Genomic DNA, 26758 nt, shown 5'->3' on the forward strand with positions numbered 1-26758 from the left:
CAGGGCCATCGTTATGACAGGCCACCTCAGGTGGAGCAATGACGTGAAGGACCTAATGGCTGTTTTGCTTTTTAGCCTTCTTCTATGATCTCTGCCATCTCCACAATGGAGGGTAAATCAGCTTTGCCTCCGTCTCCACCAAATTAGCTTCTGCAGCTTCCCCGTCAGAGCGGCTGCTGAGGCTGCTAGTACCATGGTCGCCATGACGACAGCCTCCTCCTTCCCTTCTCCAGCATCTCCCTTACCCGAGATCCTAAAAGACAGAGCTGAGCGCCAATCACCATCCCCATCTGTAAAGACAGGCAGGCGGGACAATAGGAGGGTCTCCTATCCATCACATAGAAGGGGGCCCTTGCTACATACACAGCTGAAAAATATATATCAATCTCCGCTTCATTCTATTAATTGCTACGTTTTTTTTTTTCTTCCTCACATCCGTGCGTGGACTGACACGTCCATATTGCCATCACTGACAGCGTAGTATCTCAGTAACATCATCCCTGGCCATATTGCATCCGTCTGGGAAGATTTTTTTATTATCCCCCCTTCCCCGCGTTCCATGTGTGTATTTTTCTTTCATCCTTCGGACAAGCGGAGTCGTATTTTTTGACATGAGACCCAGATCCCTCCGTCCTGCAATGCTATCATACCAATGGGGAAGCAGGTAAGACGGGGGCCAATTCAATGGCCCTTTTTTTTTTACTCTCCATCTCTGGGTGCGAAGGGGATGATGATGATGATGATGATGATGATGATGATGATTTCAGGCAGGCTCAGTAGGGGCACTGACATAATTCATGCAAAAAAAGAAAAAAATCCTCCGCATGGCGTCCTGTGCAGACCTGGGGGGTTTTCGTTCTGCAGGAGGCAGAGACTTTCCCGTTGGCTAGTGTCGGACCGGAGATGGCTTGCATGCTCTCCTGCATTCACGATGTGCATTGCATACTGTTTGTGCTTTTTTTGTTGTTGTTTTTTTTTATTATATCTCATGCTGTAGCAGAGTGTGATCTCTCCAAGACCACGGAATCTGTCCCCCTAAGATGCTGAGAGTGGACCCCCTCTTTATCCTGGTGGTTTCCATGTCGTATTTCAACCCAGAAAAGGCCTTGGCAGCCCCAGCAGAAAGCGGTGAGCTACCCACCCCCCTTTTTCCTTTTGTCCTGTGCCTTTCCTATTGCATCCTATGTCATACCGACGGCAAGTGCTGCTATTTTACCTGGACTTTTGATGTTGATTTTAGGCATCTACGAAACCATTCCCCTAATTATTCTGTCCCCATTTTAGGCTCAGCGTCCCATTTATCTCATCCCCAGCCATTCATCTATTTCATTTATTCAGCCATTTTAACCCCTTTAATCCGCCCCCCTTGTTTATTCACTACGTCTGCCAATAGACTGCAGCCTCCATCGCAGTGGCAACTATCTTTTAACCTTTTCAGCCCCAACCTGTCATTCTGAACACTAACGCCTTCCGGAACGATAATTGCAAATCAATTCCCTTCCATGGTGACGTAGTCAGGTTAATGCAGGTTTTTTTTTTTTTAATAAGGATAATAAATAAATACCTAATTTAATCATTTTAAATTAAGTAATGAATAATATATAATGATATAATCAATATAATAGGAATAAATATATAATAATGATATATAATAAATAAATATACAATATAACAAATAAGACTATAATAAAGGATACATGAAATAATAAATAATATCTAATGTTGTAACAAATATAATATAATAAATAAATACATAAACTAAAAATATATAATGATATAATAAATGATACATGAAATAATAAATAATATCTAATATAATAGATAAATATATAATCTAAAAATATATAATAATAGAATATAATAAATGATACATTAAATTATAAATAATATCTATTGCTGTAATAAATATAATAAATGAATATATAATCGAAAATATATAATAATATAATATAATAAATAAAATCATAACTATGTAATGATAAAATAAATATATTCTAAGTAAATATATAATAATATAATAAAAATATATAATAATGTAATAAACTAAATTATGCATTAAATAATGAATAATATTGAATGATGCAGTAAATACAATAGAATAAATATCCAATATAATAAATAATATAATAAATTATAAATTAAATAATATATAATGATTTAATATATATAATATAATAAATATATTACATATAATGATATAATAAATGAAATAATAAATAATGTATAGTGGTATAATAAATATTATAAATATATGATAAATAATATATAATAAATGCAGATATAATATACGATAATTTAAATAAAGAATATACAATGAAATAACAAATAAATATATAATAAATGATGATAATATAGTATAAATAATATATAATAAATAATGAATTAAATAATTTGCCCATGCTGTTTTCTCTGATGTTAATTTAGCCAAATGCAAAATGAGATTGCTTTTTGCTCGTGAAAAAAAAAATGAAACGCTCGTCAACATTTGTGCTAGTCTTCATGAAATCCCGGAGGCTCTGTCAAGTGTTTACCTCTAAGGCTCCCCACGGTATACATGGGTGTGATTGTGCTTGGTATCAGCAGAATATGATATCACTCTGTGGAGCGGTGGACAGCGCACAATACATTGTAATGTACTACACAGCAAATAATGTATCCCTAGGACATACTCATAGTTGTAGGAATCCTATACATCAGAGGTAAATATCCCATACAATGAAGAATGAGCAATCAATACGTTCAGAATAAATATTCATTTTATTTCTATAATAATAATTTATATAGTGCCAACATATTCCGCAGCACTTTACGTTACATAGTAATATATATTTCTATAGGAAATGTTGAATTGCATAACAAGACACATCTGCCCTGGTTTTGCACTATTGGAGATTGCAATCTAATTTATTTTAACTTGAGTGGGCCAGGTTGGATATTGGTAGCAATGGCAATTATTAACTATTTCAAATGGAAATACCTGAATTGTTATAAGTTCATTGATCTCCTGTCTTGTAAACTGTGCTCCATTAGTCATGTGAGTGGATTGAATTTTGCTCCGCTTTATGATCAAAGTAGGCAGATAAGCTGACCAATGCTTCCTATAAAGTGAGGAATTCATAAAATACCACATTACAGCTATATATTATACCAATAGTCGCTGAAATTTCAATAACCTATCGGCCACAAGCTCCTCGGTATGGGAAAATGGCGCTTTAAATGAGCGTTGTAATAATGGGTGCTGTTTGATATTCAAAAGCACCCTTGACATCTGCTCCATGCAAGACATTTCAACTCCTTGGAGTGTTTTTGAAAGCAGATTTTACTATCTAAACTGCATACATTATTGCCTAGATCTATCAGACCTGAGGAGGCTGGTGCACTTACTCTGAAAATCCATGTCTGATACTTTTTTTTAAAAGTATTCCTGCTTGATATTGAAATTAGCATTTTAAATAGCTGGATTATACAGTTAGATACATTCTGACTTGGATATTCATAGTAAGTACAGCAGCCTCATCAGCTCGAAACATCTGTATATTAATATATGTCCTTTGTATTGTGAAATCTGGTAACAGATCTGCTTCAAAATATGTCTAAAGCTATTATGGCTCGCTTAAAATATTTTTTCAGTATCACTAAAATAAAGGGAAGCAACTATCTAAAATGCTCATTTTGATATAAAGAATTAATACTTAAAAGAGGACATATATAACAATCAAACAGACATTAAGACCTGATGAGGATGCTGTGCTTACTATAAAGATCCATGTCAGAATAGCTGTATAATCCAGCTCTATCAGGTCTTCGAAAATGCTCATTTTGCTATCAGGCAGGAATACTTTAAAAAAAATGATTATATGGCCATTCTGACATGGATTTTCATAGTAACTGTACCAGCCTCCTCAGGTCTGATAGCACTATTTAACAATGTATGTATGCAGTTTAGAAAGTAAAATCTGGAGACTGATCTGCTTTAAAATGTTCCAAGGGGTTGAAAGCCTTGCTTGAAGCAAGTTTGGGGTCTAAAAACCTGCTGACAGGTTCCCTTTAAGCACGATGAATAGGAAGGGGATACAACTTGCGGTAAACCCCCATATTCAGCTTACTGATGAGACAAGGTTGATTAATAAGGTGATACAATTGAATTAAAAGTAATCTGTTACTGGGACAATCCTTTTAACTTAAAGCATCAAAATATGCTCCAGGTAAAAGAAAGTCAACAGGGTAGTCCCGATTGAGTTGGTATAAAGGGATTGTCCAGTTCATGAAATCTATATTCATACACTCTGTTAGGGAATTAGTTCAGGATCAGGATCCTTATCCTTGGGCCAGAGTGGGAGTGATTAGAAAGAACAACTTGATTGGAATTGACGCCACCCCCGAGGAACCCACGGTGTAATCTCTCCATGTCATGGACAAACATACAAAGTCAGAATGTCATGAAAGTCACACAAGAGGAAAAGAACATCTTACCTCCATGCAGATGAGACATCAGTTATTCTATATATAGTGGTCTGTCTCATGAGTCACACATTCAATACCTAGCGAAAAAAAATATTGACTTTACAGGGAGCAGTAAACGTCTTGCTTCATTTCTCTCAATTACTGTTTTACTGTAGTTTTGCAGAGGTCATCACCCTCATCTGCTCTTCTTAGCAGGGTAATGAATACCACATAGTGACAGTAGCTTTATCACCTATGGCACTCTAGTTTCCTCAAGTACAAAAATGTAGACTGGTAGCAAAAGTAATCCACACTGGCTGAAGATGAATTTGTACTGTATAGCTCAATATATTTTCCTTTATTTTATTGAATAGGTACAATATTTTAGGATGTTGTCTGAAAGGGACTTTAGGGACCCTCATCTGCTCTTCTTAACAGGGTAATGAATACCACATATTGACAGTAGCTTTATCACCTATGGCACTCTAGTTTCCCCAAGTACAAAAATGTAGACTGGTAACAAAAGTAATCCACACTGGTTCAAAATGAATTCATACTGTATATCTCAATATATTTTCCTTTACTTTATTGAATAGGTAATGAATAGGTCTGAAAGGGACTTAAGGGGTTTGTCCTTAGGAATGCAGAACCAGACAGTAAGCACCCCCATAATCTGCTGGTCTCTCTGGTAGTGACCAGACATAAATGATGTATGGGGCAGAATAAAGGGCTCCTGTACACTGCCGGGTACTGCCAGGTGTCTCCCATTTATTTGAACTGGCAATAAATTGCAGTACTCAGCAGTGGCCAATAAGAAATGTATGGACTGTTCTGATCCATACTTGTTATAAATCTGCTTGGTTGAGCAGTTTTATTACCCATCTCCTATTGATGACCTATCTCTGAGACAGATCATCAATTATTAAATGGGCTGTCCTGATTTATGATGAAAGCTTGCAGTCACTCAATGTGACTGCAGACTTCTGAATTCTCACACCACACACTGCGCACTGTCAGGATTCTCCGGTGCTGAGAGTGAGTGGTCATGTGTCCGTAAGTGTGCAATTTGCATATTACCAGCCACATTTCGACTAGACTTGCACAGCCTCGCTCAATACAAGTGAATTGAGCAAGGCCAAGCATGGCTAGTCTGCACGTGACCACATTGTATGCAAATCACATACTTGCAGTTGAGTGACCGCCTGGACTCACCACAGGCACAGGAGAATCCTGACAGCATGCAGAGTTCACATCATGAAGATTCAAAAGTCTGCAGCCACACAGAGTGACTACAGACTTTCATACCAAACCTGGCCCAGCCCATTAAGTCCCAGACAATCGATTGAAATTTTATGTATACCTTTTAAACTATTATTCATTTTTATCTCCTGTTTCTTTTATACAATAACCATATTTTGCAGCACTTTTCAGAGATTTCCATCAGTTCTTGGCCCAAAGGGGAAAAGGACTGATACACAAACACAAACTCAGGATAGAGTCAATTTAATGGAAGCTTATTATGCTGTTAGGATGTTCTTAAAGTGTGGGAGAAATCCAGAAATACACAAAAAACATACAAACTTCATGCCGATTGTTTCTTTGGTTTGATTCAAATTCAAGACCCCAGTGATTCTAAGCAACAGCAATAACCCTTATGTATAAAATGCTGTCCTTATTAACTTTTAATACACTGTAATATGCGCTGAACTCCATTTTCTGATCCAGAAACCTTGCATAGTCTAAGAGTAAAAAGATAAAACTTGAGTTACCTTCAGCCACCAATAGAGGGGGCTCAGGAGCTTACCGCATACTTTTCTATTGTTAAAGGGAACCTTCAATTAAGCTTAGGGTCTACACTACAAGCTTATTATTATGCAGGCACCTCTGAATGAATTAGGGGCATTTTCAACTGCCTTGCCCTACATAAGAAATGTACTTCAATATGTGACTTTTGTGGTGGATATTATAATAAATTTGTCGGCTATGTCCTGCCAGGTATACCGCCTGCTGTGCTTTGTCCACATTTCGGTGGAGCTGATGAAAACTGGCATAAAAACTGCGAAAGTAGCAAAATCTTTGCACAACTACGAGTTGCACAAAAGTTTTGTGACATTTTGGTTTTACGCCAGAATTCTGGAGAAAGTGGTTTGCTGAATGGGAGCCTATGTGCCTTTTGTAATCCAGTATTATTATAGTCTCAACATATTCCACAGCACTGCAGGAGACTTGTCTGACACAGCGCTGCAGGAGACTTGTCTGACACAGCGCTGCAGGAGACTTGTCTGACACAGTGCTGCAGAAGACTTGTCTGACACAGCGCTGCAGGAGACTTGTCTGACACAGCGCTGCAGAAGACTTGTCTGACACAGCGCTGCAGAAGACTTGTCTGACACAGCGCTGCCGAACACTTGTCTGACACACAAGCACATTGGAGTCAGTTTCTTTCATTTCTGTATGGAAGAAAGAAATGCCACAGAGGCGGTGCTGTTTTTTATATGTATGGTGGCTCAGTGGTAAGCACTGTTGTTTTTCAGCCCTGGGTTCAAATATAACAATAAATTGCATGAAGCTTGTATATTCTACCTGTCTGGGTACTCGGGTTCATTCCAAAGATATATTGCAGTTGTAGATTCCATCTTTAAAAGGACGATATTTGTGGAAGGTGCTACCGGCTGGGGCACTATCCACTTACATTCCGTGGACTTAGTAGATTACAAACTTTGGATACCATCACCAACCATAGTACCTTTGAGCACTTACTGACTGTGAACAGGTTTGCTAATACTTGGTTCTATGTGTATATTAACCGTTTGTGCATAACATTATATTAGCCTGTATTGTCATTTTAGATGCATCGGACCATTAGACTCACCCCAAATTTTAGGATGGAAAACAGGAATTCTAAAATGAGGGTCCATCTTATAGTTCGAATTTAAGGCATCTTACCTGGGGTCGGCGGCGGTGGAGCACGGTCACAGGAGGCATGGTCCCTTACCCAGGAAGCCAGCAGCGGCAGAAGTGGTGCAATACTGCAGGCCCTGGGTGGGAGGAGGGGGTGTCCCAGCGGTGTGATGCTGCGGGCCCGGTGTCGGCGGAGAGACAGAGCAGACTGCTTTTCATGGAGCAGGGTCCCTTTCTCAGGTAGCTGGCGGCGGCAGACGTGTGGCGATGATGCGGGCCCCGTGTTGGCGGTGAGCAGAGCGGAGTGCATCATTGGTTTCCCGGTGCCCATTTTCCTGAAACCATGGGCTGCCTCCGGATGCCATTTTCCTGAAGCCGTGGGTTTCAGGGAAATGGCCGCCTTCAGCGGCGTATGCTCAGATTGAGATCTCGGCTGGGCCTAGATCCCAATCTGCGCACGCACTGCCTCTAGCGGCCCACATATTAGAGAAAATGACCGCCGGGAAAGTAATAATGCACTCTGCTCTGCTCACCATCGACACTGGGCCCGCAGCATCGTGTGAGCCCTGGTCCAACCTCCTCTGATTAGCAGCTCACTGTCAATAGACAATGTACATTCTGATTGTGTCACAACTGCTGCACCCAGTAAACTAAGTGACACATCGCTGGAATCAGGGTCTCCTTTCCTACATTACACTGCTGTCAGACGAAGTAGTAAAAACCTAGTGACAGATTCCAATTTAATAAAATAAAAATTGCAAAGCTCCTTCTACACATTAATCAGGGACAGAAAACAGACTGGTTTGAGTGATGTTTTTGCATACCAATTGGTCTGCAAAAAAACAAAGACATGTGAATACACGGATAGAACTCATACGTAAGTCTTATGATCATGAGGATGGGCCTCCAGTTTTGGAAATATTTGATTCATAATCAGCAGAATGCTGTCTGGACAAGTTATACTTTCAGATCTGAGCTTGATGAACTTTTTTCTCCTTCTATAGTTACCAGTCTTCGTGCAGATTGTGTCCTGGCCATAATCTATCCCTTTTAATGTTGTCTTTTTAATCTATTGCAAAAAATAATGACCTATAAATGCAGTTCATTGGGCCTGGAGTTTATCATTTCCCTGTGTGCACAGCTGAACTGTGAAATAATGTACTTTCTGACTTATACATTATAGGGGTATTCTCAAGTTATCTCTTGAGCAGCTCATAGCTCGGCAATCTCCGTACTTCCTGGTTGCTTAGAAAATGGGTGCTCCTCCTTAAGTGACAGTTCTGATGAGTAAATGACGCGCCCCTGGGCCTTCATTGCGCGGCATCGCGCGCACAGGGGAGGGCTTACCCGGAGCCGGATCCGATGGGAGTAGTAGTCTCGTGGCGGTGACCCGGTCCGTGCCCAGGGAGTCAAACTGAGCGGCACTGTTTTGCAGTAGATGTTAAAATGTTCGACTACGCCACCCGTTGATTGCGGCTATGAGGCCGCCGCTGCAGGGCAGACCGCTGAAGCCGGTGATAGGATTGTGCAGCGTAGATGGTATAACCCCCAACGGGAGGGGAATGGCCTCAGGGCAGCAGATGTAGATGACAGTGGTGGTGATGGTGAAGCAAGGAAGCTCAGAGACGTGCGGTGTAGTTTCAAGGCTTTTACTCACAGGTGTTGCTCCGGTCACTTCGGCCAAGAGTGACCACCCAAGCCGTGCTGCGTCCACCAGGTGCGGGACTCGGCCAACTCCCGGGCAGTTCCAGAGCGTGGTCCTGAGCTCCCCTCTCTTCCTTCCTACTGGCCGTCCTCACCAGGGACCCACCTATGTCCGGCTCCCTCGGGCCTTTTGGTGGCGAAACCTGTCCCGGCTTCCCTGACCCTATTCGTGGTCTGCCTTCCTGGTGGATATGGCGAGGGGTCGCGCCAAAACTTGTCCACGACCTCCGGTTCCTGGCTAAGGATGATTAGCCTCTACCAGCTTGGGATCCGGTACCCTTTTCTGCCAACCCTTCACCCTTCTGGTTTACTTCTGGGATCTCAGGGTTCCCTCTTGTCTTGTGTCTCTGGGCCTCTCTTCCTCCTTCTCTCCACTACAGGCCTGGCCCTGGAGCTGGGCCCAGCCGGAGCCACAGCTCCCTGTCAGCCCTCCTGGCTGAACTCTCTCTCAGAACTCACCCTGTCTCTAGATGGTGCCCACCATATATACTCCCTCTATGTGTGAGCCCAGGTGACTAGCACCCAATGGGCTCCTACCTCTATGCCCAGAGCCCCTCCCCTATCTGCCCCTACACTACTGGGATGTTCCTCCCCACTCCCCACTCCAGCCAGGGACAGATGCTGTCGTACCTGCACAACTATTTGGTGGGAGTACCGTTGTTCTGTCCCCCGGAAATGGGGTGAGTGTAGTGCATGCAGCTATCTGAGCTCAGTCCCACACTCCATCCTTACCCGGGAGTGGAATACCACACCTCTGGTTTGAGGTGCAATACCCCTGTAGCAGCCGAGTCCTCGGGGTGCTACATAAACTCATTCTAATACTACTCATAAATGGTCTGTCAGTGCATGTTCTGAGCCTACACTGTTATAACTATATTTATATATACTGATAACAGGTACTTGGAACAGGCACATGGCTAAGGAAAGTGAGAGCCAGGATTAGGAGAACTGCTCTGGAAACTACAGATCGATGTTGAAGACTAAGAGATTGTGATTCTACAGAAGTAATAAGAGGCCTGTGAGGAGATGAGATGAAGAAGGGGAGCTGCTAACTGCTGTATATAAATCAATGGCTAGGAGAGAGCAGACTAGGATGTCAGGAGTAAACTCTTCTCCTGGAATGTAGCATCTGAGCATAGTCGGCCAGGTTCTCATGGCCAGATACCATGGAAACAAGCTAGACACTGTGTAAGATAAAAGCCTTCATTGTAGGAGAACCATAGCAGATAGAAACAGCAAGTCAATTGCAAACTTTCTTATTTTCATGCTGCCTAACTAACTAAAGCTGTTTAATAACATTAGAGTACCACTTTAAGCTCAACCATTGAAGACTAATCTTGCTAAACCAGAGATGTAGCGTAACTAAATTAGCTATAAATTAAACCTTTCTGTGCAAAATTTCTATAATAACCACATATCACATTGTCACAATGACATGTTCCCAATTAAAAATAAATCTGTGCTACATTCTGTTACACTTTATATTTTGTGAGGTGTACGGTATATATGTTTGAATATAAGGTGAAAACTGTTTAGAGGACAAAAGCACACACACATTGAGCCATATTGCCTGGTAAGGAAAGTGAAAGGCGGGAGTATTTGCTCATCTGACCGTGTTGTGTGAAGGCACAATACCTGTAGACACAAGTAACTGCTGCTGCGGCCCCCTGGATGGAGGAGAAAAAATTCTTCCAGGTGATTAATAGTAGAGGATGACGTTGAATGGGCCACGCTGCAGAAAATGAGAAGCCTCTTGTCTTACAAAATGGTTCTTTATTGTCCCAATGCGATTCGGCACCGTTGGTTTTTTAACTTGAGAAAGGTGCCAGGCTGGTGCTGAAACGCGTTGGGCCAATAAAGAACTGATTTTGAAAAAAAAAGGCTTCTTGTTTACTGCAGCTCGTTCAAAGTGATATCATCCTTCTCTACTATGAATATAAGGTAGTGAGAGTCTGCGATCTCAGGGCTCCACTAGTTTACCAAACAGATTATAGCTGGTTTCCAAATTTACATCACTGAAAAATCATTGGCACATCATTTTATACACAGAGCTACAGAAATCAAGTATCTAGAACTACACTGATCATATCTTCTTACACGTGCATGTAACTTATCAGAAGATACTGTTAGATATACTGGGAACGTATCATCAGAAAATGACTTATTGTTTAAATCAAGGTTGTTTTAAAAAAAAGTCGGTGTTTTTTCATTTTCCATGTAACCCTCTGTATAAATAATCCTTGTGGTTTTGCAGCCACTGAGCCTTACTGTAGGCTGCCACTTTCTGCCCTTCCTAGAGATCACTTTTCAGTAGTCATCTCATTATCAGCACAGGCAAGATTAGGCCGTGTGCCCACGTAGCGTTTTTGTAGTGTTTTTGCGTCGTTTTACGGCCGCGAAAACGCAGCGAAAACGCTTGTAAAACAGTCTGCCATGCAAAGCAATATGAATTTGGATTTGCTGTGCACATGATGCGCTAATTAGCACGCCGTATTCGCATTGCGTTGCAAAACGCAGCATGACCATTTCTACCGCGATTACGCTGCAAATTCGCGGCCATTGAGGAACATTGAAACGCCGAAAACCCGCAGGTATATGTGGATTTGCTGCGTTTCAATTAAATTCAATGGCCGTGAATTTTCAGCGTAATCGTGGTGCGTGTGGTACCCAGGATGAAGAGGAGACTACAACTCCTCTTCATCCCGGCTACCACGCGGTGAAAAAAAGAAATAAAAAAGTTAAAATAAAAAAAGCCTCTATACTCACCTCTCCGGTCTTCCCCCGGCCGCGTCCTCTCTCCTCGGCGTCCCACGGTGTACTTGCAGGACCTGCGGTGACGTGATTTAGTCAGCTGATGTTCATGTGACCGCTGATGTCAGTGGTCAGGTGATGGTTGCGTGACCATCAGCTGACTAAATCACGTCACCGCTGGTCCTGCCAGTACACCGCGGGACGCCAAGGAGAGAGGAAGCCGCCGGGAGCAGACTGGAGAGGTGAGTATACAGATTTTTTTTATTTTTAACTTTTTAATTCTTTTTTTTTACTATAGATACTGCATTTAAAGCATCTAAGTTGGTCACACTTTATAAATCCATGCCGGTTGCATGGATTTATATTGTGTGACCAACTTGTCAAGCACTTTCCAAGTGATGCTCAAAATCGCTTGGAAAAGTGCTTGAAAAAACGCATGCAAAAACGCATGAAAAAACGCTTCTGTCTGGCAGAAAAAACGCATGTAAATCTGCAGCGTTTTTTTATGCCAGAGAGAGGCAAAAACGCTCTGCATCAAATCTGCTACATGGGCACATAGCCTTCCAATGAAAGGTAATAAACAGAGATGGGGGAATCGATTCGCAGGACTCCGGTCCATTGTCCAGGTCATTAATCTGTGACCGCTGAATGTGAGACCTGTGGATCACCTTACCTTCCAGCAGTCTCGGTTCTTCTTTTGATTGGCACAACATTGTGTGTGCGTCACTCTGCAATGATGATGTCGCGCCAGTCCATCTTATGCAAAGAATAGTCATTAATGCCAAGAGGTAAGGAGATTTGTGAGCCTCCTGGCCTGCAGTCACAGATTACTGATCTGGCCAATGGACTGGAGTCCTGCAAATCCATTCTCCCATTTTAGTAACAAATAAATATAGATAACACAGGATGCACCAATCACAATAGGTGATGGTCACAGCTCACCTTCTCACCCACCCTGCATAATAAACTCTGGACAGATCACAGAGTATGCCTAGAAGACTGTCCCATGTTAACAAAAAGTCATATCATCACTATTGCTGTTTAATTTCATGTAGCTGCTGTAAAACATATCTCTAAATGATTGTACAGGCCTGTTACTCCATAATTATGCACAAAAAAAGCTGAAATAAAAAATTAACAAACAGAAAATAAAAACATTAGAAAAATAAAAGACTATGTTTCGCTTTCACTGTTTCATCTGGTGGTTTTATTTATTAATTTGTAGAGTACCTAATAGGACTACGTTCACACGACCGTATTTTCAGTCCGAGTGTTGTCTGCAAAAGAAACTGACCTCACATGGATAGTGCTAAAATTAGGCTATTCAGATGAAAGTTTGTTTTTTACATGGACTGAATGTCCACATGAAAGGTAATCGCAGCGCGCACCTGTCTCTTCTGTATTTCGGATGAGATCCACCTTTTCAAGTCTATGAGTACTCAAAAAAAAAAATTGGATCCTTAACTGATCATCCGTTTAGTATCAGATTTTCATGGATACATTGCAATTATTAACATAGGAAACAATTTACCGTATTTTTCAAACTATAAGACGCACTGGTCCATAAGACGCACCTAGGTTTTAGAGGAGGAAAAAGAAAAAATGTAAGCAAAAAATGTGTTCATGATTCACTTTTAAGGGGGAGGGGGTCTTCTGCTGACACTGGTATAGGGGTAATATCCCCCAATTCTGACAATATCCCCTATCCTGGTATATATGCCCCCCCCTTCCTTTTATGCATGGTCCCCACCCCCATCCTGGTATGCCTGGCATCCCTCCATCCTGGTATGCATGGAACCCCTCCATCCTAGTATGCATGGCACCCCTCATCCCTATCCTGTTATGCATGGCACCCCTCATCCCTGTCCTGGTATGCATGGCACCCCTCATCCCTGTCCTGGTATGCATGGCACCCCTAATCCCTATGCTGGTATGCATGGCACCCCTCATCCCTATCCTAATATGCATGGCACCCCTCATCTCTGTCCTGGTATGCATGGCCCCCTCATCCCTGTCCTGGTATGCATGGCACCCCTCATTCCCGTCCTGGTATGCATGGCACCTCTAATCCCCATCCTAGTATGCATGGCACCCCTAATCCCTATTGTGGTATGCATGGCACCCCTCATCCCTATCCTGGTATGCATGGCACCCCTCATCCTTATCCTGGTATGTATGGCCCCTCATCCTAATCCTGGTATGTATGGCCCCCTCGTCTTTATCCTGTTATGTATGCCCCCCTCAGAGTTATCCTAGTATGTATGGCCCCCTCATCTTTATCTTGTTATGTATGCCCCCTCATCTTTATCCTGTTATGTATGGCCCCCTCAGTGTTACCGTGGTATGTATGGTCCTCTCATCCTTACCCTGGTATGTATGGCCCCCTCATCCTTACCCTGGTATGTATGATCCCCCTCATCCTTATCCTGGTATGTATAGCCCCCTCATCCTTATCCTAGTATGCATGGTCCCCCTAATCCCCATCAGGCTGCACATAAAAAAAAATAAACACTCCTACTCACCTTTCTTCTCTCCTCCAGCACTGCGTCCTGTCTGCCCGCTCTGATCTCTCCATGTGAGCAGTGACGCCATACGCGGCTCACATGGAGAGATCAGGTGCCGGAAGTCACTGCTCCCCACGCCGGGACTGTGTGCGCGGGGAGCAGTGACTTCATGCTGCTTAATAGCCGGCACACAGTGTAGCCCCGCTGCGGCTCCTGCTGCTGCCGGGCTATCGCGTATGCCCGCTTATTTTAAAGGCCATGAATATTCACCCCTCTCCACTCCCATGGGCGTGGAGAGAGGTTGAATATTTATGCCCTTTAACAGTGGGCACAGGCGATTCCGGCAGCAGCAGGAGCCGCACTGCGGCTACACTGTGTGCTGCTATTAAGGAGCATGAATATTCAGTGCTCCCCACGCCCCACGGGCGTGGGGAGCACTGAATATTCATTTTCCTTAGCAGCGGGGACAGTGTAGGCTGCAGCGGGCAGCTGCTGCCTCCTGTGCCCCGCTCCTCCACCGCTACCGCTCCCCCCTAATATATATACCCCCCCCCCAAAATTCGGACTATAAGACGCACCCCCCATTTCCCTCCAAAATTTTGGAGGAAAAACGTGCGTCTTATAGTCCGAAAAATACGCTAATCTTGCAAATTTTATTCACTGCTGATGTATATAAACAAATGCCTAATGGATGACAATGCACATAAAAAGTCATCTGTTTTTTCAGGAGGAAAGTCGGATGATTTTTTTATACGCTTGTGTTTCTTCAAGTTTTCTTCTGAATGTTGTAGGGTGTTTAATTTGAAGGTTTTTTTTATGTATTAAAGGCTTTGTCCAAGTTTGGGGTTCAAGTGTGCACTCAATGTGAATGCAGATTTGTGAATCCTCACAGTGTGCACAGTGCGTGCTGTCAGGATTTTCCTGTGGGAAGCCATACTGCCGGCCAAATTCCGACTAGACATGTTTGGCCTTGCTCAATTCACTTGTATTGAGCGAGGCCACGCATGACTAGTTGGCATATGTAGATTGCATACTTAATGTCAGGTGCCCACCTGCTCCTGGCACCGGAGAATTCTGACAGTGCACACTGTCTGCACTGTGAAGATTCACAAGTCTATAGTCACATAGAGTGACTGCAGACTTGAACCCTAAGCCTGAACAACCCCTGTAAGGAAGAATCTGGGACATTTCACCCCACAAATGCCATTGTTCCATAGAGTATTTCTCTTTTAGTATTTAGCAAATGACCGTATCCCAGACCACAATTCTCATAATTTCCTTCTTGAACTTGATTTTTTCTGGGAAAGTACCGTAAGTGGTTTGCATTTGGGATTTTTGTACTTGGAATGAATGTGTTCATTTCAGTTTTTACCTAAGAAACTCAAGTCATTATATTTTATTTAGTACTGATCACATCTAAACACAAAACTCTACCTTGTGATGACTGATGTGTTCAGCTAAAGCAAGCAAATGTTTTAAGTTTTTTTGAGTACTGATTCATATATGTAGAGCTGGTGGTAGTTTAGAGTAACTGTCATTTTAATGTTTATTTGATACACCAATAGTATACATGATAATAAGAAACTTTGTAGTATATCTTACCAGAGAAATCTGCTTCTTTCTCCTCCTGAACTTCATTCTTAATTCATGGGAAATATTTGTATTAATGCAAGATAGATTTTCCCATTATTGAAATAGGAGATGACAGTTGGTGCTTTTATCATTCTATAGAGTAGTGTAGCAATGCCAGATAGGCTAGGGTTAAATCCTAGCTCTGCAGGCTTTGATTGGTGCACCTGGCTAGCTCTGCATTTAAACAGGCTAGGTGTTCATCTGGGCAGTCAGCTGGAGAGGCTGAGCAGACTGGATGTGTCTTGGGTCTGAAGAGAGAGACAAGCCAGAATCCCTCTCATAGAATAGTCTGCACAAGTCATATGCAGAGAATCGCAATTATCAGTGGTTGCTATGGACAATAACTGTTTTGTTTGACCGAGCTTAGGATAGCGCAGGTGCGTATGAGTAGCCAAGATCTGTTCTGTCTAGTTAGTTCCTGGATAGGGCTAGGGATTTATGTTTATGAGTCTGTTTTGGTGTTGTGCAACCTCTGGAAAGCAATAAAAAACTGCATGTGTTTGGACCAAAACTGCATTGCCTGTTTAAAACTACTTAAGGCCAAATGCCTAATGCCTACCATAGAGAGAGAAACCCTACAATTGGTGGATGTAATGCGGGTGTGAAGTCCCAGAGAACATGGGCGATTGCAGTGTAAAGATTGAATGTCCTTGGTAAAGGCAGCACAGCATTGCGAACACAGTCTGAAAGCATGGAGGAGCTTATTAAGCAATTAGTCCAGGTGCAGCAACAGCAGGTTCTTGCACCGTATCTTACTGGGGAGCCACAGAAGGCATATTATGACCTTGTCGTGCACGATGCTAAGGAGTATGATCAGCTGAAGGTGGAGATTATTGCTTTTTTGGGCCTGGCAGTCCGGGCACAACGGGTGCACCTCTGGTGCTACCAAAAGGACAAGCAGCCTCCCCGGTCCCAGATGTTCGACCTGCTACACCTGGTGGAAAAATGGCTGCAGACTGAAACCTGTTCTCCGGCACAGATGGTGGAAAGAGTGGTAGTAGACTGATTTATCCACTCACTACCTAAATCTGTGTAAAGGTGAGTGGCCCAGGGAGATCCCCAGAACTCAGATGACCTAGGGAGCCTGGTGGAAAGATACTTGGCAACAGGAATTAAAGCAGCAGCTTCTGCAGCAGCAGCAACAGCAGCAGTTACAGCACGTTCAGCAGCAGCATCAGCAGCAGATGGCTCTCTTGGCAGAAATTGTCCGGGCTAGGGAGACTGCACTTTCAGCCAGCCAAAGGGACAGTATCTGCATGAGGCAAACAGTACAGGAGGCCTTGAAGAAAATTACTCTGGAGGATGACATTGAGGCTTTTCTGACTGTCTTTGAAAAAGTGGCAGACAGGGAGAAGCTGTCCCCAGAGCAATGGGCGGAGTTCCTGGCGCCGTATCTTACTGGGGAACCACAGAAGGCATACTATGACCTTGCCCTTCAGGATGCTAAGGAGTATGATAAGCTGAAGGCGAAGATTATGGCACGTTTGGGCATAACCCTGGCACAGCAGGTTCACCTCTGGCTCTAGCAAAATGACAAGCCTCTCCGGTCCCAGATGTTCGACCTGTTACACCTGGTGCAAAAATGGCTGCAGCCTGAGACTAGTCTCTGGAACAGATGGTGGAAAGAGTGGTAGTAGAGAGATTTATCCACTAGTACAAAGCTGGATTGCCCAGGAAGATCCCCAGAACTCAGATGACCTAGTGAACCTGGTGAAAAGGTACTTGGCTGCTGAGAACTCCCTGAGCACTCAAGGCAACCTGAGTTCACCTGTTAAGGATACCCAGAGGAAGAGGCCCAAGATCACCTCTGAGGGGCACCCAAAGTTGCAGGAGGGGTCAGAGCAACTGACCAGGCCTAATGATCTTTTGTGCCAAGGGACTAAAGTGAAGGGGCAGGTAAAAGTGCACCTTCCCAAGGCTCAAGTGGGAAAATCCAGGGGATATAAAAGGTCTGCTTGAGTGAGACAATTTAAGCCTGGATATCGGATACTTGGGTTAGTGCCCACAGGAGAGAACAAGTTCCTTACCCAGTGGCAGGTACCCTATAGGGTGGTGCAAAAGGTGGGAGAGGTAAACTAGAAAGTACACCAACCAAGGAAAAGAAAGTCCTTTCCTATATATTATGGTAACCTGCTAAAACCCTGGAAGGATGGGAACCTGCTAGAAAACCCTTGCTTGTTAGCCCAGTTAGAAGCCAACGTTACAAATGTCAAAGTTGCAGGAAATTTGTCACCTTTTCAAAGACAGCCTGGCCGCAAATTGGTACCCAAAAATAGAGGCAGGTTCTTGGAGTTACTAGGTCACACTCGTGTCATCAAACAAGAGCCTTCCACGCGGGTCAATTTAAAACTCTGTAGAATTCCTGAGGCCCACCGGGAGTCAGTCTCAGATGAGGCAATGCAGAAATGGCCACGCCCTCTAACAAAGTCAGTTTTGGTAAAGTGGCCCCCTTTAGACACGGTGGGTTGGCAGACAGTGCCCAGCTCTCGGCTTTGGGTAGAGGGGGAGGGTATGTAGCAATGCCAGGTATGCTAGAGTTTAATTCTAGCTCTACAGACTTTGATTAGTGCTCAAAAAAGCTGACCAGAGTAGATGCGACTTTGATCTGAAGAGAGAGATGGGCCGGAATCCCTCTCTGAGAAGAGTTTGAACAGGCCATGTGCAGAGATCCACAAGTATCAGTGATTGTTATGGACAATAACTGTTTTGTTTGACCGAACTGGGGCTAGATCAGGCATGTATGAATAGTTAGGATCTGTTCTGTTTAGTTAGCTCCTGGACAAGGCTAGGGATTTATGTTTATGAGTTTGTTTTGGTGTTGTGCAACCTGTGGAAAGCCACAAAAAAATTGCATGTGTTTGCACCAAAACTGCATTACCTGTGTGAGTGCTACCTAAGTCTGAATGCCTACCAGAGAGAGTGAATCCATACAATAGCTAGAGGCAGACACAGACATTCTGCTGCAAGTTCTACTGAAGCGACAGTTACAGTTCTCCATAGAACTTTGAGCACCAGCTGTTATATCCTATCTCAGTAATTGGAAAATCTGTCATCACTGAAAACAGATTTTACCTGTGAATTAAGAATTTTAAGAATAAATGATCAGTTTTCTCTGAAAAGATATATCTCAAAGATTCTTATTTTCACGTGTTCTATTAACTTATGAAAAAAAATAAAATAACGGTTATTTCATGGTTTTCTTTGGTTGGGATAAGAACAAGTTTAGATGCAGGACACCATTTTTATTACCATGTTGGAACCTCTATTTAGTGGTATATTTATTGACTCCTTTGCCTTGCATCTTTAAGAAGTTTTATATAATTTGCTGCAGATTGGACTGAAATACATTTTAAGCATTTATTTATTTTATTCGCTTATATCACACCATTAGTTTCCACAGCACTTTAAAGGGAATCTGTAACCACATTTGACCTATCTAAACTATTAATATGGGCATACAGGTTAAAGACTCCTACCTGTATGCCTCATATCACATGCCTTTTTATGGATAAATCAGCTTTTATCACTTTATGTAAATTACCTCTTCCAGGAAATGGGGAGGACGTTGCCCAGAAGATAACTCTTTTTCCATACTTCACGATCCTACATTGGCTTGCAAAAGTATACCCCTCCGCCCCATGGCATTTTTTGTGTTTTGCTACCTCACATCCTGGAATTTCACTATTTTTTTTTAGGGTTTGCATCAGTTCATGTAAAGAACATGCCTACAACTGTGAAAATTTTTTTTTTTTTATTGTGAAGCACAACAAATAGGGTAAAATAACTGAAAACTTCAATGTGCATAAATATGTACCCTCCTAATGTCAGTACTTTGTAGAGCCTCCTTTTGCGGCAATTACAGCTGCAAGTCGCTTTGGATAAGTCTCTATGAGCTTTCCAAACCTTGCTGCTGGGATTTTTTCCCATTCCTCAAGGCAAAACTGCTCCAGCTCCTTCAGCTCAGATGGTTTCCTCTGGTGAACAGCAATCTTCAAGTCTGATCACAGACTCTCCATTGGATTAAGGTTTGGGCTTTGACAAGGCCACTCCAAAACATTTACACATTTCCCCTTAAACCACTCGAGGGTTGCTTTAGCAGTATGCCTTGGGCCATAGTCTTTTGGAAGGTCTGAAATCACTGACAGACTGAAACAAGTGTTGCTTAACAATATCCCTGTATTTTGCACCATCCATCTTCCCCTCAACTCGGACTATTTTCCCTGTCCCTGCTGCCGAAAAACATCCCCACAGCATTGATGCTGCCACCACCATGTTTCACTGTGGTTATGGTGATGTACTGTCTCTCTGATTAATGCCCTCTGTGTGTAAGTACTGACAGACCATGTGACACTTAGATTGCACACAGGTGGATGTCCTCTCACTAAGCATGTGACTTATGAAGGTAATTGCTGGCACCAGAAATTGTTAGGGACTTCATAGCAAAAGGGGTGAATACATACAGTATGCACATGACAATTTATAATTAAAGATCCCATAAATTTAAATTATGGCAATGTTTTTCTCATTTCATTTCACCAACTTAGACTATTTAGCGCTGCTATATCACACATCAATCGGATTACAAAAATATTTAAACACAGCTTGTATTGTAACAAAATGAGTAAAAAGCCAAAGGGGGGAATACTTTTCAAGCCACTGTAATGTCGGGTTCTTGTCCGGACATTTGGCGCCTGCGCTTTCCTATTTCCCGTCGTCCCTCCTCAGAGTTCCTCCCTTCTATGGACATAGGCTTCACTGGTACTTGTGTAGTGCAAGGTTCCTGCGTGCCGGAGAACACTGGGAGCAGAAGTACCAGTGACTCGCCGGTACCTGCGCACAAGGAACGTGAAACCTATTTCCATAGAGGGGTGGAACACTAGGGAGGAACGACGGGAGATGGACGGTGCATCTTATATGAAGCATACAGCAAAACCAAAAAAATTGAGCTGAAATATATACTAGTATACGTGTGAAGTGTTAGAGCACGCTCACACTGTGGCCATTTCATAAGCAAAACCCAAGAAAAAAACAATGAGACATACAAGTACGACTTTTTTAGCAGTTTATAACCTGTATGCTCATATTAAAGGCTCGCTCACAGAAGCGTATCACATGGCCGAGTGCTATCCAATGTACGCGCACAGAGACAATGGAAAAATTAAGTTCTCTGTCTTCTCCGCATCATCTTCTCCATGTGAGACAATCAAATCACACTAAGATGACAATCGGCTCAAACACTGTCAGAGTGATTCGGTCATTAGCACTCGTGTGACCCCCTAATAGTTTAGATAGGTCAAATATGGTGCCGGATTCCCTTTAAATAAAGCATCATTGCTATCTCTATTAGGGCTCACAATCTAAATTCCCGATCAGTATGTCTTTGGATGCATTCTGCAAATTTTCATTGTATATTTCACAATGTGCAATGCACAGAGTGAAATCTGCGGCCACAAAATTCACTTGTAACAAATTTCACTGTGGATTTTTTGGTGGATTAGCTGCTATGTGAACAGATAAAGCAAAATCTATGGTATTCAATTTATGGCCAGTTTACATCAAAATTCCACAAGGGCTATTCATCAAAGCTTTTAGCCAGATTTCTGGGGAAAAAAGTTCTGAAAAGTCGTAAAAAATGTTTTCGCAACATGAGGTTTCGCAGAAAACGTGACTCCTGGTGTATTCATGCCATTCTCAAAGTGGGCGGCACTGGGGCGGGACACGGGTGTGGCGATCGCCGTTCAACAGATTCATGACGAGCGGCGATATTCACAATGCCACAAATCTTTCTCCAGCAGTGGCAGAGGCTGAGGTAAGATTTGTGCCGATGTAATGGAGCAAATTTTGAGCTTAATGATCAAGCCCCATTTTTGAAACCTGACCAGTGTCACTTTATTAGGCAATATAACTCCTGAACGCTTCTGTATATCCTGGTGATTCTGAGATTGTTTTGTTTGTAACACATTATACTTTATGTTAGTGGTAAATTTATCTCGATATGTTTTGTTTTTTTCTTTTTATGAAATTTTCAAATTTTTAATGCTTATATCCTTAAACCAGATATCATAAAATAGTTAAAAACTAACATTTTCCATAGGTCTTCTCTACGTCAGCATCATTTTTCAAGCGTCCTTTTATTTAGCTAGGATGCTAGAAAGGTTAAAATTTAGCAGCAATTTTTAAAATTTTTTTTCCAGGAAATGTACAAATCCTATTTTTTTGTAAGCTCTAATCAGTTTTGAAGTATCTTTGAAGGGTCTATATTGGAAACTCCCCATAGTTTAAAAACTGTACCCCTCAAATTATTCTAATCTACTATTAGGAAATATGGTAACCAGTAGTGTAACTAGTCAGATGGGCCCTAATGCAAAATTTGGACCTGGGGCCCCAGCTACATGTTGGTCAGATGTATTAGTTCTTGTAGCGTTGTAAATCCTATAAAGACATACGTGTTGCCCGCATAATGTAATAATGCCCCCATTCTGTACTAATGTCCCCCATCCTGGGCTCCTTCCAGTAATAATATCCTCCATCCTGGGTCCCTTCCTATGGGCGATGCATGACATCTCTGCCATCTGTTACTGCCATGCTGATGTCAGCTGCCGTCCTCCAATTGGCCGACGGCATGTATTGCAGTGCACGGACCCATTGGGTCTCTGTGCCGCAATACATTTTAGCTGAATGTGTGTCCTTGAATTCTTTGGTTTGACAGGCAAGGGCTCCATCGGGGTCACATCCTTTGTGACCGCAACGATTACACTCTTGAACTTAACCCTTTATATGCTACTCAAGAATTAAAACAAAGTAGAATGAAAAAATGTATATTTTACTAAAATATTGCTTTAGTCTCGATTTTTTTTATTTTCACCAAAAGTAATAGAAGAAAATGGATCTCAAAATGTATTACACAATTTCTCCCGAACATGACAATATCACATATGTAGTCAATATATGCTATTTGGGTAGACAGCAGGGCCCATAAGGGAAAGAGCGTAAATTTTGCATTTGGAGCGTACATTTAGCTGGAATAGATTATGTTTGCCAAGTCGCATTTGCAGATACCCTAAGGTTTCAAAATAGCTAAATCCCCACACAAATGACCCCATTTCAGAAACTAGACCCTTAAAGGAATTAATTTAGGTGTCTGTTGACCATATTGTATCCATAGGTGCTACACAGAACTTTATAACATTTGGACGTGAAAATGAAAAGTTACTTTTTTTCTAGTAAAATGTTGTTTTAGTGGCAAAGTTGTAATTTTCGCAAAGGATAATTGGAGAAAATGGACCACATAATTTGTTATGAAATTCCTCCCAAACATAGTAGTGCCCCATATGTGGTGTAAAGCTAATGTGTGGGCACCTGGCATGGCTCAGAAAGGAAAGAACACTATTTGATTTTTAGAGGGTAATTTTGAACACCATGTTACCTTTGTACAGCCCCTAACATGCCAAAAAAGTAGAAACAAATTATTTTGGAAACTAAGAAATTAATCTCAGGGTGTGGTGAGTATTTTACCCCCAAACTGCATCACAGAATTTCATAATATTGAGTTGTGGAAGTAAAAAATTACATTTTTACCAATAAAATGTTAGATTAGTTGTACATTTTTCATTTACACAAGGGTAATAGGTGAAAATGGACCCCCCAATTTGTTACTCAATTTCTCCTAAATGGAGTGATACCCCATGTATCGTAAGAAACTACTGTTAGGCCACACGGCAGGGCTTAGTAGGAAGGAGTTCTATTTGGCTTTTGGAGCACAGATTCTGCTAGAACAGTTTGCGCGCGAAATTTGCAGAGCCTTTAAGGTGCCAGAACAGTAGAACAGTAGTTTCGGCAGTGTTTGTCTTTTTAGGCATGCAACGATGTTCGACCACACTCTTCTGCACTAAAAAACACCTAAAAAAGTCGAACACCGCTGCAACAGTGGCCAGACTGAGTCCAAAGTAACTCCATCTGTCTTATTATAATAAGTGGTTCTGTTGGATGTTTTGTCTTAATCACGTTTTTTGGGGATTTCCAAGGAAACCCCAGCGTAAGCTCTCAGCAGAGAGCACAGGATAAATGTGAACTGAGCCTAAGGGTATGTGCACACAACCTCTTTTTGATGCTGGCGTACCCACTGTATTTTGCTGCAGGAAGACACTTTGGGAAAACGTCAGCAATGTCTTTCCTGACTCGTCTTCTTTCTTTTCGGTCATTTTTGCTGCAGGTTTGTTGTCAACGTGTTTTTTTTTTATTTAAAAAAAAAAGTTTATTAATAAAATGGTGAGTGGTTTCTAAGTGGAAGCCCCCTCACTGTTGTGCGTCATTCTGCCCTGCTCCTCAGCATACGTGGTTGCCTCAATCTAGGTGACTATGATGATTTTTTTATTTTACTCTTACTTTTACAGCTTTTGGAGACATTGGGAAGTGAATACTGCTCTCAACATTGTCCCCTGCTAGTGCTGATCGCAGCGCAAGCAGGGGACAATGATGAAAGATTTCTTCAGCACTCGGCGCTTGGGAACAGTGCTAACTACACCACTGGTACGTGCCACACAGATGACACACAGATGTCTTCCATGTGTCATCAGTGTGGGATGTTTTGCGACCTGTGCAGCATGTAAAAAACGGACATGTCATTATGCTTTGCCCACGGACACACGTTCTGTGGAAACACACTGACATGTGCACACACCCATTCATTTGAATGGTTCTACATGTGTCAGTGTCTCTGGTACGTGCAAAAACGGTCACCACATGTACTGGAGACACTGACATGTCAAAGAGCTTTTACTTTTCAGCTCAGTACGATTATAAAGATACAAGATTTTTGATGCTTTGCTACTTTTGTACTTTAAAAACAATATTTTACAAAAAAGAATTTGTTTTTGCATCGCCATATTCTGTGAGCTGTAACTTTTTTTCGCTGACAGCTTGACGTTTTCATTGATACCATTTTTTCCCATATGACTTGTTGATTGCTTTTTATTCTATTTTTTTTGTGCATTAGTGTGATGACATAGCTTCATTTTTTGTGTTTATTTTGTTTATTTTTTTACATTTTTACAAATTTTAAAGATTTTTTTTTAACATAGTTCCACAGGGAGTCTTGAATATTTTTTACCTTAATTGTTTGTCTCATACACTGCAGTGCATGACACTTCAGTACTCATGTACTTCAGTTCATGAGACCTGTCAGTTTCACAGTGACACAGCCTGTTAGAACTTGCTGATGTCAGGGTCTAACAGGCCACTATACCCCAAGTTCATTCTCTGACCTCGGGTTGTGATAGCAACTATTGGTACCCTCAATTGCAATCACGGGGGTGCCAGTTGGGTTAAAAAAGGAGCCCTCTTTTAACGTTTTAACTGTCTGGATGCCACTGCTGCAATTGACAGTGGCATCTACGGCGTTAAGTGGCCCCTATTGGTGCTAAAACCAATCCAGACCAATGCCACAAGGTGTGCTGTCATATTCAGCGGATACCCATTGCATATTTGTCCGTCGGGGAGCCTTATCTGCTTAATCCTCAGTGCCCTAAAAGGAATAAGGCCCCTTAATGACCTCTGTAAAAAAATATGTATCTTTGGTCATTAAGAGGTTAAAACATGACACCAGTAGATATAAATAGCATACAAAGAACCAAGTGGTATGTAAAACAGTTTAGGTCTGGTGAAGAGTGTATATAATCATAGGATGCACAAGACACAGAAAATAGTCCAAAAATCCACTTGGGAGCATAGAAAAGAATCCTATTAGTTAACAGATGTATAAATAATAGAGGGGAAAAAGAGCCTGAAAGTAACCTGTTCACCAGCCAAAAGACACCCCATGTGTGTTTCGCCAACGGCTTCCTCAAGCAGAATTTCATGAAACCATTGGATTCATTGGAATTTCCTCAAGGGTTCACCTGGAGGCCGCATCAGCTTAAGATTTGTCACTTTTTGGGTATGTGTCACAATTGTGACACATACCCAAAAAGTGACAAATCTTAAGCTGATGCGGCCTCCAGGTGAACCCTTGAGGATATTCCAATGAACCCAATAGTTTCATGAAATTCTGATTAAGACACACCGCTCCATGGCGTTCATTATGTCTATATAACATTATAGTGCTAAACACAGATACCTCTGCTTGGGTTGAAACATTGGAGTAAAAGCAGTGCTGGTTCTTCAATACCCTAATTTAGATTCACACCCTACTTTGGATTCCATTATTACATCTCCTTGACTTTGGATAGCATCACTATGCCCCAGGCGTAAAAAATAAAACTGTTCGTATGAATGGGTATAGTAGCTATGGTGGAAAAATTATGTGGATGGTACCGCATTAAAAATGTATATGCTATATTAAAAACTGACAAAGACTGCAACAAGTAGACGCTTGTTCATGCTGGAGTATGATTTTCTATCCTGCTCACTTGAGGTGGCACTCATGCAAGATCACTTAATGTCACCAGTAAACCTCTATAATTTATAATGCTCCAGACTGAGAGCAGAGAGTCAGAAAAACATCTCATTGCTCAGCGCGTGAAGAAGCTCATGTAATTGGTGCACACGTCTTATTCCATGTACGTTTTTCCCATTTAATGTCCTAGATTATTCAACCAAGACCACAGATATTACTTTACCATGCAGTCAATTTTTATTTTTTTCTTCCCGTCATTTACTCAATTACTAATTCAATTAATTGACTCTGAGGTTTGTAGGTAATATGGAAACTTTATTTCCTCTGATGTTTGCGATGAAGTTATTGGTAATATGCATTTTTCAATGGATTACGTAGCGGAATCTCAGAAGAGGACATGGAATAATTCTAAATTATTGCATTATATTGA

The 26758-nt window shown here is 41.9% G+C and overlaps 1 protein-coding gene across 4 annotated transcripts in view; it reads left to right on the top strand.

The window, feature by feature from the left end:
• The first annotated feature begins 274 nt into the window (after positions 1 to 274).
• Positions 275 to 26758, top strand: part of LMTK3 (lemur tyrosine kinase 3) — a 114853-nt gene continuing 88369 nt past the window's right edge. For 2 of the 4 annotated variants that reach the window (XM_073656313.1, XM_073656315.1), the window contains exons 1-2: positions 276 to 664; positions 998 to 1128. In XM_073656313.1, coding sequence (XP_073512414.1) covers positions 1041 to 1128 — 88 coding nt within the window. In that variant the 5' untranslated portion in view covers positions 276 to 664; positions 998 to 1040. Of the gene's footprint in view, positions 665 to 997; positions 1129 to 26758 lie in introns of all 4 variants that reach the window. The other 2 variants (XM_073656316.1, XM_073656314.1) reach the window with 2 other exon arrangements.

Source organism: Phyllobates terribilis, unplaced genomic scaffold (genome assembly GCF_046119375.1).
Source record: "Phyllobates terribilis strain yellow unplaced genomic scaffold, ASM4611937v1 Scaffold_12__6_contigs__length_324123572, whole genome shotgun sequence".
Taxonomy (NCBI): Eukaryota; Metazoa; Chordata; class Amphibia; order Anura; family Dendrobatidae; genus Phyllobates; species Phyllobates terribilis.